General features: G+C 37.0%; 2 protein-coding genes across 2 annotated transcripts; one reads left to right on the top strand and one right to left on the bottom strand.

Annotated features, from left to right (window-relative positions):
* Window positions 1–206: 206 nt before the first annotated feature.
* Window positions 207–1,360, top strand: LOC129412251 (uncharacterized). The gene is made up of 2 exons (XM_055165426.1): window positions 207–251; window positions 322–1,360. Exon 2 carries the CDS (start codon window positions 483–485, stop codon window positions 1,197–1,199), a length of 717 nt encoding a protein of 238 aa, XP_055021401.1. The 5' UTR covers window positions 207–251; window positions 322–482; the 3' UTR covers window positions 1,200–1,360.
* Window positions 1,361–1,778: 418 nt separating this feature from the next.
* Window positions 1,779–15,259, bottom strand: LOC110154565 (consortin-like). Its single transcript, XM_055165427.1, has 9 exons — window positions 15,198–15,259; window positions 12,408–12,438; window positions 10,856–10,942; window positions 10,057–10,156; window positions 8,663–8,696; window positions 8,523–8,592; window positions 7,563–7,777; window positions 3,280–3,424; window positions 1,779–2,845 (listed from the first exon to the last, which is right to left on the bottom strand). The coding sequence occupies exons 7-9, from the start codon at window positions 7,752–7,754 to the stop codon at window positions 2,637–2,639; spliced, it is 546 nt and encodes a 181-aa protein (XP_055021402.1). The 5' UTR covers window positions 7,755–7,777; window positions 8,523–8,592; window positions 8,663–8,696; window positions 10,057–10,156; window positions 10,856–10,942; window positions 12,408–12,438; window positions 15,198–15,259; the 3' UTR covers window positions 1,779–2,636.
* Window positions 15,260–15,265: the final 6 nt, after the last annotated feature.

Here is a 15,265-nt window from a genome sequence, read left to right as displayed (position 1 = left end):
AATAAAACCTGAAGCTATAAAATAGAGTACTTTGCACATAACGTAGCTCCTGTCTCTAGGAGTGAGGTTATATAATATTAAATGGAGTCACCATAAAACAAAAAGTGAATTAACAAAACCCAATTTATTAGGGTTCCACCCAAGGGCACATTGCCAGGCCTCTCTGATGCCTATATAAGCCCTAGAGACATGAAGAAGGGCACATCAGAATTCAACTCTGACTTCCAACTCCTGAGGTTCTTCCAGAACTTGTGAGTAGAGATTTATTTTTTGTTTATTTAAGTGTTAATGTGTAATTAATTTGTATTTTCTTTCTCATAGTTGTGCAAACATGGGCAAATACATCACCGACATTCAAGTGTCTCTTAATGACGCCGAGGAAGCAGACCTGCAAAGCCAAGGCTTTAGTAAAATTGATGTGAATCTGCATTCAGAGTGTTGTCCACAACGTGAGGTATACATCTGGTACAGAAAGCTGCCTGATGTCGCCGGCATCACCAGGATGCAGGTTAGCTTTACAGATGGGATGTCGGCAGAACCTGACCAATGCAGGGTTCAACAAGGTTGACAAAAACCTTGGAGGAAACGTTTTCCTCTGGTACCTCGTCGGCAAAACTAAGTATGACATACCCATCATCAGTCTTTCGGTCTCCACCGACGCTGATAATGAGGCACTAAAGATGAAACTCGGCATGGAGAGAGTTGGTCACAATCTGAGTCGGGGCTGTAAAGGCTGGCGATACCTCTGGATGGAAAGAGAGATGCCGACCTACATTTGTGATGTCGCTGCCACCAACTACATTGGCCCAGCTTTGCAACATTACCTTAAAGGCTGGATCTGCATTGATGAAACTACCAATACACTGCCAAAGGGAAGCACTACCTTCCTGTGGTATTGTCACACCACTGATGCCAAGGAGGCAATCACTGATCTGAAGATCTCCCACAAGAGCAGCGACCTCGTGATGCAGGGGTACACCTGTGTGGATGTGAACCTGAACGAGGATTCAGCAGGGAAAAATGTCTTCGTGTGGTTCAAGAAAGAAAGTGGCAGACCCCCAGTGAAAAGCATGCTGCTTCTTGTCAATCATGATGCCATTCACCGTTTTCAGAGTGCTGGGATCAATGTGATTAAAACAAACATCAATGATGGAAACGACGGCTATCAGCGTTGCCTGTGTTTTATCAACCAACAATAAGTCTCAGTTTAAAGAAAGCTTTTGGTTTAATCAGTCCTAATCAGATATCTGGGTGGTGGTTTTAACATACATGTCATCTTAATGATTCAGCAACATGCTACATTTAACAATAAACATGTTATAAGTACAACATGTAACAATTACAGAAACTTTAAATAAATGTTAAACCTAAAATCTCTTGTGTTTTTGATTGCTGTCACATCTCTAAACTGTCTAGCATAGTGTAAAAGTAGATATAAAACAAGTAAAGCCCTCCTTTGAGATCTCTGGTTTCCCATCATGGTTTGACCACAGTGGACTTCAAATCTACCAATGGGATCTACCAGAAGAGGACAGTGTACCACAGTTTAAGATTCAATTACATTTTTACAGAGACTGGATGCATATGGCACAATGTGGAATAAGTGTAGATTCCAGGGTGAGTGCCACAGTCTGCCATTAACCTGGGAACTATTAGCAATAATTGTTATTTATTAGTAGTAGCTTATAGAAGCTTGTAGAAGGGTGTTCATTCATCTGTAACAAACTATAAAATAATAAGTCTCAAAATTCAAGTTTGATCACCAGCAGGGTGTAGAATCAATTATATATGTGTTATATGGAGCACAGTAGTAGTAGAAAATCATACATTTACATTTTGAAATAAATTATGCTCAGTATGACCAAATCATGTTTTATTTTACTTTTATTTAAGTGATATAGTATCTTGTGCTACCCTGTTGAATATTTCAATGCATTGCCTTAACCATTAAAACAATGTAGTAATACATTTTGTTATCTTAAATTTGTTATCTGAATTTGTAGAACCTTTCTAGTATTGTTTTATTTGATTACATGTTAACATGGCTCAAAGTTTAAGTTACTCCATACTGGAATAAAATAATCAAATACATTTTACCTCTGCGTATTTTGAGGTATCAGTACACTTACTTGGTTACTCTCCTTCTAAGATCAAGCAGATAGAATAACTGGTTTGATCCATTAACCATAATCATTTCTAAAGCCAGTTTGCAAACACTAGTGTGTGTATCAGTGCAGCTGAGAGTAGATATATAAACACACTTCCACAAAAAACATTACAGAGGAGGATCAATATTTATCAGAAACAAACTTTGAACTTTCAGCAATAATGTCAAATCAAATAGTCTCTTTCTATTATAAAGGATAGGATCCAAGCCACGGTGTAAAAATTACAATCAGGATAATAAAGTAGGTAAACGTATGCCAGTTGAAATTGAGAAGCATTTTCCATCTTGATTTTTTTCCAGAAAGTTTGACACACACCACTAATAAAATTGTTTTACACTGCAATAAATTAAAAAGGCCAACCTGCCAGGACTTTGGTCAGGAGTGGCTTGCTGGAGATTAGGCTACTGTGACTGTTTCAGATTTTTCACAAGTGGTTTAATAATGAAAATTATCAGTTTTCATCAGCAGTTAAGTTCTGAAGGGCAGCAATAGTCCAAGCCCTTGGAAAAACCTCCGCACATATGAAAAGTAGAAGTCCGCATTTTGAGTGAAGTCAATGCAGATGTTAGAGTATGTGTCCACCAGGGTGCAGTAGAGTGCAGTTCCTCCCAGGCTGATCACCACAGTCACCAGACACAGAAACAGTAGAATAAGACAGGAGTCCCCTCCAACTTCATCTGGAAAGAGTGAAACATTAGAAGAGTGGAATATTACCACATGTTTAAAAACACCATAGTCACCACATTAGTTTAGTTTATTTGGGCTTTTTTCTTACATTTACTTTACATTACAGGTGTACATAGAGGCATACATAGCCCCAAACAGTAGGCTGAAGCATTTGCTTATTAACACCTACTCCCACTCAGTTTCTTGATTACAGCAACAGAATCTTTCACTGTAAATAACTGTGTATATTATTATCCACAAGTACATGCACATCACATGCACCTTTTGTCCCCTCTTACTTTCCAATAAGGTAAAAAAAATAACAAAAAACAATCCACTCCTCTGTTCTAAAATGTCAAATGGACTTTTGGATATTTTTACATGTGTTTGTTGTTTTCCAACAAGAATGTGTAGTCATTGTACTTAATTTGTTTGTATTTCATACCGTGGTCCATGGCATCGTCCGGCTCGCTGAAACGGACTTTGCGTTTTGTGTTGTGTTTCGTGGCAGTGCTGCTGGGAGGAGGCAGCCCATCCAGAGATGCCCTCCTCCTCTTCAGGATGGACACCAGCCCATCAGGGGACGAATTCTGACATTTAAAAACAGAATATAAGAAACATGGTAGTGCATAATCTTTTCAAATTCAAGTTCAGTAATATCTAAATTCTAACTAAATTAACATGCAATAGTTTCAAAACTCAGTAATAAGTTTGAGGTTGTGAGCCAGTCCTGAAGAGGTTTTGTCCAGACCTCAGACTTTGGAAGAACAAATGTGACTACTTCAAATGGTGTAAAATGGGATTATATGTCTGTTATAGGATAAAAAATATGAATGAAAGCCATACCAGCTTGTCAAAGACTGATCTTGTCAGAGCTCGGAAACTAAACAGGGCCAGGCCTAGTTAGTACTTGGATGGGAGACTGCTGGGAATTCCAGGTCATTGTGTTCTTTAGGCAAAGCACTTCACCCACAATGCCTAGTATGAAACCGGTGTGTGTGTGAGTGTCCAAAAAGTGCTGCCGGTATATAAATCTGATCCATTATTGCCTCCGCCAAGGAGGTTATGTTTTTGCCGGTGTTTGTCTGTTTGTTTGTTTGTTTATTTGTTTGTCTGTTAGCAACATAACTCAAAAAGTTATGGACCGATTTTGATGAAATTTTCAGGATTTGTTGGAAATGTGAAAAGGAAGATTGATTTCATTTTGGGGGTGATCCGGAAGAAATCCTGGATTCTGGATCACTTTGAAATTTTAGTTAACATTGTGGTTTATTATTGATCAAACCCCATGAAATTTGACTCAGGGATGGACAATGGGATCCTCTTTCATATTCCAAAGGCTGATCTGAATCTGATCCAGAAGACTGATTTTATCGCAATTTATATAAAAAATGGGGGTAGTCCTTGGCGGAGGTCTGCGCTCTCTGAGTGCTTTTCTAGTTTATTATTTTATAAGACCAATATAATGAGGACACATCTTATCATAGAAAGGCCATTTGGGTTTATTGCAAACCGCTTTTCAGTTACTGGAATCTGGCAACCCCAAGTGAGGAGCTTGCCCTGCATTTTTACATTTTGGTCGCATTATTCACAGAACAAACAGACAAACTGTACACAAAAACAGAAAAATTGTGTTTATGAAATATTTAGATAGGGTGGCCATGTAAATCTCATGTGCACACAGTTTTGTGGCATTTTTGTAATTTTGTGGCACAAGATCTTGTCCCGTCCCTAATGGTTGCTACATCATATACATCAATAGCTAGATCTAATTAGAGTAAGCACAATGTAACATCAGCATGCAGTTGGCCCAGTGACCTCTCTTAGTTTTACAGACCATACATAATGTCCATAGATAAGACTAACAGCTGCAGAAATGACACAAATTCACTGCTGTGTTCATTTATTTTAATCAGGTCAGAGCTTTTCATTTTCACACTTTATACTCTTTCTGTTAACTGCACAGAAGCTCTAGTGTGCATGAGTTCTATACCTTGCCAAAAAAAACACCGTGCCTAGTGATTTGTGAAATGTATACTTGACTTTTTGGTGTTTAAACAAACAAAACATATCTGTATGAATAAATGTCAAATTTCAAAGCTGACAGAACCTCACTGATCCACTCCACAGTGTATAACTTGTAACTGCCCTTGTAACCGAATATCTCCACATATAACTATTTGATTTGAGTTAAAGAGGTCTGTTGGGACTTTAATGCAGAGGACCAAAATCAATATAATGTGATTTCTTTACTGCAGATTAAACATTCTGCAGATTCTTAAAGGTGCATTGCGTAACTTTACTGATAAAGGGTCCACCACCTGCTTTAGATGTTATTGCTTTGAGCTGGAATGTGCAAACAGTATGGCATTAAACTTATTTATCTCCATGGAGACATCACCAGGCCAAGTTACACGTCAGATCTGTGAAGAGGTGACCCCAGTAACAATAGAAATGCATGTTTCTATGGTATTGTTTTCAATTAAAACGAATGTAACGAAATAAACACTTAACAGATCTTTAAGACCATACTGTGTAACATTCCAGGCAAAGCAATAACATCTCCATGGAGACAAGCAAGTGACAGACCAGAAAAGTTATGCACCTGTAAGGTTTAGCAAGAAAGGATTAAAAGAAGTAGGAAAAGTTAGTAGTTTGACTGCGTGAAGGTGATGACATATTGAAACAAAACACAATGGAGATGGAACAGGAAGGAAAGATGAGGTATACCAGGATGTGAGGGGACCCTAGCCAACACGCAGCAAATTCACTACTTAAAGGTGCATTGTGTAAGTTTTCTGGTGTGGGCTTTGTCACCTGCTTGGTTCTATGGATATGGAATTGCTTTGCCAGGAATGTTCCACAGTATGACATAAAATAGCTCTACCTTACATTTATTAAATTTCAGGTGGTTTTATAGCTCAAAAATAAAAGAGAAAAACAGGCATTCTGACTGTGAGCAGAGCTTCCTGGTCTGGTTTGGTTTCCATGAAGATAGAAAGGTTTAATACCATACTGTGAAACATTTTAGACAAAACAATCACATCTCCATGGAAAAGAACGTTTGACGGACCATCTCCCATAAAAGTTACACATTGGACTCAACGTTGTCAAGTTGAGGCTCATTTTTGCTTTACCTTCTAGACGCACATGGATAGCTTAAACAGTGTGGAGTGGAGGCTTTTAAAAATGTGAATATAAACCAGCTGCAAAACAAATAAATGCTTCTCTCACCTCATGTTTCTTCACTCTTTTCTAACAAATATGATCTAACAACTGCCGTGAGTTTGCCGATTTTGTTTATTCATTGCTCTGTTTCATCCATTTTGGTCAATTCTTTAACTGACTTTTAGCATCCTCTGGTGGTTATTCAACAGAATACAGCCTTTGCATTAGAAACATTTGGAAGTATAAATGCAGTGACGTTATTACCTCCGCCAAGGAGGTTATGTTTTTGCCGGCGTTTGTCTGTTTATTTGTTTGTTTGTTTGTCTGTTAGCAACATAACTCAAAAAGTTATGGACCGATTTTCATGAAATTTTCAGGATTTGTTGGAAATGTGAAAAGGAAGAACTGATTTCATTTTGGGGGTGATCCGGAAGAAATCCTGGATTCTGGATCACTTTGAAATTTTAGTTAACACTGTGGTAAATGGGGCCAAAAATGTTGTTTCTCAATATCTCGGTTAATTATTGACCAAACCCCATGAAATTTGACCCAGGGATGGACAATTGGATCCTCTTTCATATTCCAAATTGAAAGATACGAGACAAATATTTATGGAAAACACAATTAATATGAGGGGGACTGTAGTCCTTGGCGGAGGTCTGCGCTCTCTGAGCGCTTTTCTAGTTACGCTTGGGACGCACAGATCTGTTTATGTAGAGCATGAAGTGGAGCATAAAGGAGCCTTAACGGTGCATCCTGCTTTTTAAGTCCTGATACAGACTTGATTTGGTTCTGTTACAGTCCAGGTTTAGTCCCAGTTGTTATGGCAATGGCACTATTTTTTCATCACTCAGAAACCCATGGATATTGTCATGATTGCCAAACCAAGTCCACATCGAGTTTCAGCTTTCTGTTAAATACAACATTTTCCCATTTAAAATATGTAATGTGTAAAAAAAAGTTATATATTTGTTTTTTAATAGTTAATTGTTATGGCAACGGTCCAACAAATTAATCATTCTGAAACGGTTAATGCTAGAAGATGCGGAATATGTTTGCTGTGATTGGTTATTTAAAGTGATTAAGTTTAGGAACAATTTTTTTTAAGTTAGGGAACAAGTTATGGTTATGATTAGAGTTAAGAAAATGGTTAAGGTTAGAGTCAGGAAAATGTTTTGTGGGCAGGAGTAACATAAAAAACGTATTTGCCATCTACTAGTCTTATCTCAACTTACACCATCAAATAAAACATAAAACAGTTAAATATAAAGTGTATAGTATATAATATATAATTTTAGGCTTGTTCATAGCAACAGAAGCTGACATGTTACCGGGGCTACATGACAACTTTCATCTCTCCTGACCAACTATCTAGCACTACCCTTCTGAAACCCATAGATACCACTGAGGATTAACTGTTGTAGGCCATACTATACTTAAAATAGCCAAGGCCAGACCTTAAACCAGACAATAACCAGGACCAAGACAAAGGAAACACTGGCACTCTGGCACTTCTCTGGACAAAATGTAGATAGATAGACACTTCATAGACATGCATACCCCTTCTTTGGTGGAGAGCTTAGCGAGGTCCTTCTCGGAGGCCTGGGGTACTCCCGTGGGCCACTCTACCCTGAGATCCTCCTCCTCTGGGGTGGTCTCCTCCTCCACCTCCTGCCCCTCCTCAAACGCCTCCTCTACAGCGCCATCTACAGGGTCCGAGCGTGGGAACTTAGCCCTGCCCTTGGCCTCCATCAGCTGGGACTTCAGCCTGTCCACTGGAAGAAGTTCATGTTATAGGAACAAACCATGAAACTATGAATGCATTGTTGCCATGTTGAGTCCTAAAAATGTTTTTTTTTGTTTTTTTTGTTTTTACAGATTCTAAAATATGAAGATGGTACTTCTCTTTCTGAAGGTCTATTACTAAAATTAGAATTTAATCTGAGCTTTGTTTGAACAAAGTCTGACGATAAAGAACTGACTTTTATAAGAATACAAAAGGTGAACTGATTTGTGCCACTAATCTCGCTCACATTTTTTACTGAAAATAAAGGACCTAAACGGGACCATGAACACTTGTGTTGATCAAAGGCTCCTGAAATGTTGCTGTTTAAATCGAAATATATCACTAAGGTAACGGTTGAATTCTGTCATAGATATACATGTGGACACCCACTCCACAGCGTCATGTCATTGCACAATTCATTGGAATCTTATGTTTTAAAATTAACTCCAACTATGCCTGCAGAAGTATTTTCAAGTCTTTGCCCAATCTGAAAACCTTTCATTTATATTTCAGGAAGAAACCAGGAAATGAAATGTAGATGCATGTGGCCCAGAGGCAGGTAGAAAACTATTAAAGATAAACAATACTGTTATTTTGCAGGAAAAAGAATGAGACTTTGGTTTTCTAAGGACCAAAAAATCATAACAATTCACTCAAACATCAAACCTAAGAAATAATACCTTTAATTGTGTAATAAAGAAATTAAACTGTAAACTTGAAAAAAGAGATTTTACCTTCATCCTGGCAGGTTTTCAGCACATCATTCTTGTTCTGGATGTCTTTAAATACTGAAGCCAGTGTCTTCTGCACAAATAAAAACTTTGATATAACATTTTATAAAACTTAAAATCTATGTACTGTTTTAACTTTTTACCTGCTCAGTGTTACCGCTGGATAATGATGATGGACTGTGCAAAATTGAAATAAAAAAGGTAAGTTAGAGAGAAAATACAAACAAGAGTTCATGTAGGGCCAACATATTAAAATATTAACAGTTTTAAAGCTACCATCTGCAAGTTTATTTAGGCCAAAGCTAGCACACTATCAGACAGAAGTAACGTATATACCATCTAGTGGTGATAAGTAAGAATACAACAGAGATGGGTTGGGCAATCTAATTACAGATGGTAGCTTTAATGCTTGTCTGCATGCTACAATAGCATACCAATAGCCTACACAGGGATCAGGTATGTAGCCAGGGGTGAGCTTCTTTTAGTTACATAGTTAGATAGTTAGTTGCCTTATATATAGTCAATGGCCAGTTGTCTTTCCTGAATCGCTAATTTAAAAAAAACCATGATTGAGTGTATTGATACTTTGCAGTGACATAATGCTGTCGGGGAAGGTTGGGTTCTACATGCATATGTGGAATATTCATGGTGACACAACGCAAACACTGCCAAATGTGAGTAAAAGCTGAAGAAAAAATACTAAATGGATAAAAAATAAATAAATAAGGAATCTGCAATCAATACGTGTTGTTCATGGCTCTGTTTAAGTATTTAATTTTCAACAAAAAAGCAAACTAACTAAAAAACATCAGTCATAGTTAGATTATGACTGTAATTTTATGTGAGGACTGACTTGAGACTTGTTTAACAGCATAAATCATCTTACTGTAGTTCTAACAAAGTCCATTCTATATGGTCAGATTATGTTCAAATAAAGCTCAGATTTAAGTCTTCAGACAGAGCAGTGCCTACAGTTAGCTTTACACCCCCAGGGAATGTTGATGATATCAGCTGCAAAGTATCAATGTACATAACACAAAGAGAGAAGACATTTTAAATTTAAAATAACTGTTGTAAAAAGCAAATAAACAAATAAAGTAACTAAGTGTATTTAAAGGTACACTATGTAACTTTTTGGTTGGGGGTCCGTCACCTGCTTTTTTCTATGGAGATGTCACTGCTGAAATGTTCCACAGTATGACATTAAACAGATCTGCCTTACATTTATTCAATTACAGGTGGTTTTACTGCTCAAAAATACATAGAAAAACAGACATTGTGACTGTGAGTAGGGTTGCCTCTCCACAGATCTGACCTGTAACTCTGTCTGGTTTGAAGATATATCCATGAAGATAGAAAGACGAAGCAATACTATTTCCATGGAGAAAAGTATTCAAGGGACCCTCCACCAGAAAAGTTACTTTAAGTTTTTATATAATTAGTTTCACTAAGCCTGTTGTTTTAAGTTGTATTGTTTTTCATCATAGGTCCACAGCCTCCCAGTACAAGTTGTATTTTCTGTATTTAATTGAATTACCTGAGATGATTCCTGCAGATTTGGCTCAGAGTGCCCACGTGAGCGTCTCCATCTGAAGACAATGCTCCCTCATCACCCTTCTTCTCCTTCCGTTGACTCTCTAGAAAACAATGATCAAACATTATTTAGTACAAACATTATAAAATTTTGTGGATATTTTGTATAGTTTTCCTCAAAATTATGTTCAGTGAATGTATGCATCAACATTAAAATGTTGTATGGTTTAAACTATACTTTGTCTCTTAAAGGTGCACTGTGTATTTTTTCTAGTGGAGGGTTTGTTGAATACTTTTCTCTGTGGAGATGTTATTGCTTTGTAATGTTTCAAATGTTTCACAGTATGGTATTTAATTTTTCTGTCTTCACAGAGTCCGAACCAGACCAAGGTACAGGTCAGGTCTGTGGAGAGGCAACCCCACTAACAGTCAAACTGCTTGTTTTTCTGGATATTTCTGAGCTATAAAGCCACATGTAACTGATTAAATTAAGAAGAGCTGTTTAATGTCATACTGTGGAACATTCCAGGCAGAGCAATGACACAGCCATAGAAACAAGCAAGTGATGGACCCCAAACCAAAACGTTGCACAGTGCATTTTTAACGGGACTTTGTGGTGGTATGAGATTAGTTATTTCTTGTATTTTAGCCAAAAGCATTCCTATGTTTTTGGAGGCGCTCTGGACTGGGACCCTCCTTTGGCTCTGATACAGTAAATTCCTCCCAAGAACTCCTCCCAAGCAGCTATGGATTTGGGGTGTGGAAAATACCCTTTATGTGTAGCAGTCATATGGATACAGTACCCCAGTTCTCTTGCAGGGCGGTGAGGTTGGACAGGAGTCGTTCATGGTATAGCTTTTCCAGCTCAAGAAACTGAATGGCCAACTGGTCTGAACACAGTAGAGTTAAGGACAAATCTGATCACATGCAAGCTTAGAGAATAGGGATTTTACACTTCTGTGGGAATTAATTGCTATTTAGATGTCTATGTTACCTTTTATTGTTTTGAAAATACAATATTTGTTGCATGAATACATTTAATAAGTTTCATTTTCGTTTTTTCGTGTGCATATAACTGAAAGGTTTTCATTCTGCACTCTTCTCTCTAATTTATGTCTCTCTTTTTAAATTTTAATCTTTATGATTATTTATGTTTTGATTTGTTTTTATTATGATTTTAATGTATTTCTTATTCCGTAAAGCACTTTGAATTACTTTGTGTACCAACTGTGCTATACAAATAAACCTGACTTGCCTTTTTTGTCTGTTCCCGAACTCATTATCAGTTTGCATTTTGTTTATGAGCCTACTGCACATCGAATCAGGTTTGTGAAGCTGTAGTGCATTGTTTTGTATCATGCTATTCTATATATGTGAACTTCATATCTGGACACATAAATAGGTAAAGCTTGTGATAAACCTATAGATGTTAAAAACCCTACATATATAACTTAAATTCACAAGCAGAAGTCCAAGTACCACTATCCATTGTCCTCCGAGAGACTTGAACATGAACACAAACTTCCCTGTTCGTAGCAGGTCCAGCCCAGAGCCGTTGCCATAGAGACAGCCCAAACAGAATAGAGGAAACTCCCACTGCTTGATACAAACAACAGACACCGCCCAGCCACAGGGGAATATGTACTACAGATATGTACTACAGGCTGCTCGTTTAAATGTTTAGTTCTGTTTTCTGGGTTGTTACATTTTGCACATTGCAGGTGGACAAAGTTATGTGCTAAAATTGTAGAAGAAGAATAGTGGGCAGTAAAAGAAGCCTGTCTGGTAACACTCAGTGAAACTTAACAGGTTAGCAGGCGTACTTTAGCCAAATGTAAAGCAGACAACACTAGTTACTACTAAAAATAAAATCAGACGAACAACATTACAGCATGGACATTGTTGCAGACACTGACTGTTAGTGATCTGACAATGAAAACTATACCCAAATGTCTTCCAAATGTGGGCCTACTTTGATAGTAAAAGAAACAAAATTACTGCATGTGTATAGTAATAATTTTAGCAAAACTCAACCTGCATTTCTGATATATTTAAACTTGTAAACAGTAAGGCAAAAGAACACTATAGTTAGTAGTGACATAGGTTTCCATGTGTTTTTTCTGACCTTTAGACAGAGCTGATAGTGGTTTAAATGTGACTTAGTTGTGAAATTCAACTGCATCTTTCCTTTGTAATCTGATCTTATACAAACTACCTTCCCATGTCTCAGTAGCAGCAGTAAGTAATTTGCAACCACTACTATCTTAATTGTATTTTTGAACCTCTAATGTCAAATACACAAAAAGATATATGAAGACACTAAATGACCATGTTAGTGTGGATTTGAAAGGATACAGTCTTCCTGGAGAGAGTAGGCCTCTGCGATCTGAAAGCAGATAACAGATAAGCAATTACACAGACTTCAGAGCACAGGAAAGCTCTTTGTTTGTCTTGAAATTTACCCGTGTGAGCATTAAGCAGTGTTTTAATGTTTTTATCTCATCAAAAACGTACGTGGAGTTGTGTTTTGTCTCATTCACACATGTTTGAGTAACCCTTTATTAGTAATATGTCCGCATCTCTAAAGCTCAAAATGCTCTGTTCCACCTTGTGATATCATGTAGTGGTAGTTTTCAAGTTAAAAGCTACATTTTACTTGTAGTTCAGTAAAGACTGGCAATACCAGGTCTGAAATAATCCAAATGATTCTAGTGAAGGTGTATGGAGTTTGAAAACACAGTGGAGCACTTTATTACCACATGACATCACAAGGTGGAACAGGGTGTTTTCTGTTTGAGGGAAGAGCTCCTAAATATGTAGGGTTTTGTGTTAAACATGTGTGAATGAAACAAAACACAACTCTGGGTATATTTTATTTTAAGCTTTAATCACATCAAATTATTTGTTATTTTGGGCCCCTGAGCCATAGTTTGGATACTCCTGCTTAAAGATATTGAATCTGCTGCTTATATTGCAATAACAAAACATAGGCAATCTATTGTTGTTCTCTATTTTCATCCCTTCAATTTACAAAAACAAGTTAATTTGTTCTGTAAATTTGCAACAGTTCTCAAAGCAAGTAACATGCAAAGTGAAAACTACAGCTGATTGCACTTAAAATGGTTGAATTTACTTGACCTGTCCAACAAAATGTATATTATCATTGTTTAAATTCATCAGATTCCAGCCCACATCACATGAGTCTAACCAGGGGGCAGAGAGACAGTGAGACGTGGAGTCACATGGATCTGCTTATGTGCGGATTAACTGTCTGTTTCACATCCCTGCTTTAAAGGGTCCATATTACGCTATTTTTTGATCTATGTTATAATGTCTCAGCAAAAAACATACCATATCTTTTTTCAAACAGAAAACACTCTGTTCCACCTTGTGAGGTCAAGTAGTAACACTTGACATGACATAAAATGCCCCATACGCTTTCACTAGAATCATTTGGAGAATTTTAGCCCTGGAATTCACTGTCTTTGTTGGATTAAAAAGGGTAGCTGTTAACTTGAAAACTACTGCTTCATGACATCACAAGGTGGAACAGAGCATTTTGAGCTTTGGAGATGTAAACAGACAGAATAAAGGATTACTCAAACATGTCTGAATGAAACAAAACACAACTCCATGTATGTTTTTAGGAGGAAGAGGTAACAACATTCTAACAAGGCTTAAAGAGTCTGTTATGTTTACTCTGGACCTTTAACTATTACTATCAGCACTATCAACAATAGTCTTTCCTCTGCTATACTACTGTACATCCTGTTTCTAACAGAGTTTAAACAATAATTAATCTGGCTTTTTGAGGGGGAAAATAGTGTAACATTTAGTGCAATGAGATGAAAAGATACAAGATGGTGCAAAGATACTGAAGATTCGAGCAGCAAACTAACATCAGTAGGCCTGTCATGATAACACAATTTGAAGCACAATCTATTGCTACAGACAAATATAACAATAAACGATAATACTGAAAATACCTCATGCCAGTGACACAAAGCAGGACAATCCCAGTAAACTATTAAAAAATATTCAGTATCATTAAAAGGCATGGGCTGCAAAAAATAAATAGCAGGATGACACAATAATTAGCCATAGATTATTTATTCTACCGTCTACAGCTCAAATCTTAATGCATTATTGACTAAAATAAGAAAAATCTTCCCATTATTGCAAAGAAAATGTAAACGATAAATATTGAGCTCAAAAATATATTGTTCCAGATTTGATATATGTCTTTTAATGTCTGCTTTTATAATCAGTCTTTGTATAGCATCTTTAAGTGTTTAGAAAAGCACTATATAAATAAAATGTATTATTATAATTATATACCATAATTATATACCATAATATCGACCAATAAGTCGATATAGTAATTATCGTGACAGGTCTATACAACATTATCAAAGATAATGGACGATTTGATTCTCTTTTGGACTCTAAAATGAATGATTTTTGCAGTGTATGCTATAAACAGCTGATGCACAGTGCTGTTATATGGATGTTACTGTGGTTTTGTGCAGCACGAGACAGAAATGATCTATTTATAGCTCAGTTGTAGTAGAGCTTGCTTCATGTGGCCCTCAGGGAAACAGAGGACTAACAGCTAAGAATATGCTTATTGCATGCTAGTTAATATTGTATCGTTTTAATCATAGACTGTATATATAAATGGGTATATAGCTAACCCACTAGACCCAAACTTCCAAATAGGAAGTGTTCATGGGGGCGCTTCCAGCTCCATCGACTTTGTTTCCAATTGACTTTACATTGTAAAATCGTCACCCCTCTTTCTGTAACTGCTGCTGTCATCTTGTCATTTTGCTTTTAAAATGCTGCTCTGCATGATCCTGTTTTTTTTTTTTTTTTTTTTTGTTTGTAAATAAAATAAATAAATTCCTGAAATAATACTGAGATGGACCTGGCTTCAAATTCACTTCTATAACTGCAAGCATCGTGAGCTTCATTTGACTGGAGCTGAACGCCATCGGTGACGTCACACTCATTTAGTCCACTCCTTTATACAGTCTGTGATTTTAATTGGTACTTAAAGATAAACAAAATAGCATAGCATTTTTGTGGGAAAAAATCCGCAAAAAATGAGTTAATAGATACAATATTCACACACAGTGCACAGACCTGGTGCAGGGACTGTGGCAGCAGAGTGTAGTCCTGGTTTTCTCCAAGGGACTGAAGAGACGCCAACA

Source organism: Boleophthalmus pectinirostris, unplaced genomic scaffold, assembly GCF_026225935.1.
Source record: "Boleophthalmus pectinirostris isolate CB_2022bp ecotype Guang Dong unplaced genomic scaffold, ASM2622593v1 HiC_scaffold_76, whole genome shotgun sequence".
Lineage (NCBI taxonomy): Eukaryota > Metazoa > Chordata > Actinopteri > Gobiiformes > Gobiidae > Boleophthalmus > Boleophthalmus pectinirostris.
The sequence above is the reverse complement of the archived record's forward strand: the minus strand, read 5'-3'. Positions and strand labels throughout refer to the sequence as shown.

Bases quoted from the DNA above. Each gene is read 5' to 3' on its own strand.
- LOC129412251 (XM_055165426.1), top strand. From the start codon at position 483: ATGTCGCCGGCATCACCAGGATGCAGGTTAGCTTTACAGATGGGATGT.
- LOC110154565 (XM_055165427.1), bottom strand. From the start codon at position 7,754: ATGGAGGCCAAGGGCAGGGCTAAGTTCCCACGCTCGGACCCTGTAGAT. The intron at 3,425-7,562 runs GTATGCATGTCT...TTTAAATGTCAG, and splicing joins AGCTCTCCACCAAAGAAGGG to AATTCGTCCCCTGATGGGCT. The intron at 2,846-3,279 runs GTATGAAATACA...CACTCTTTCCAG, and splicing joins GGACGATGCCATGGACCACG to ATGAAGTTGGAGGGGACTCC.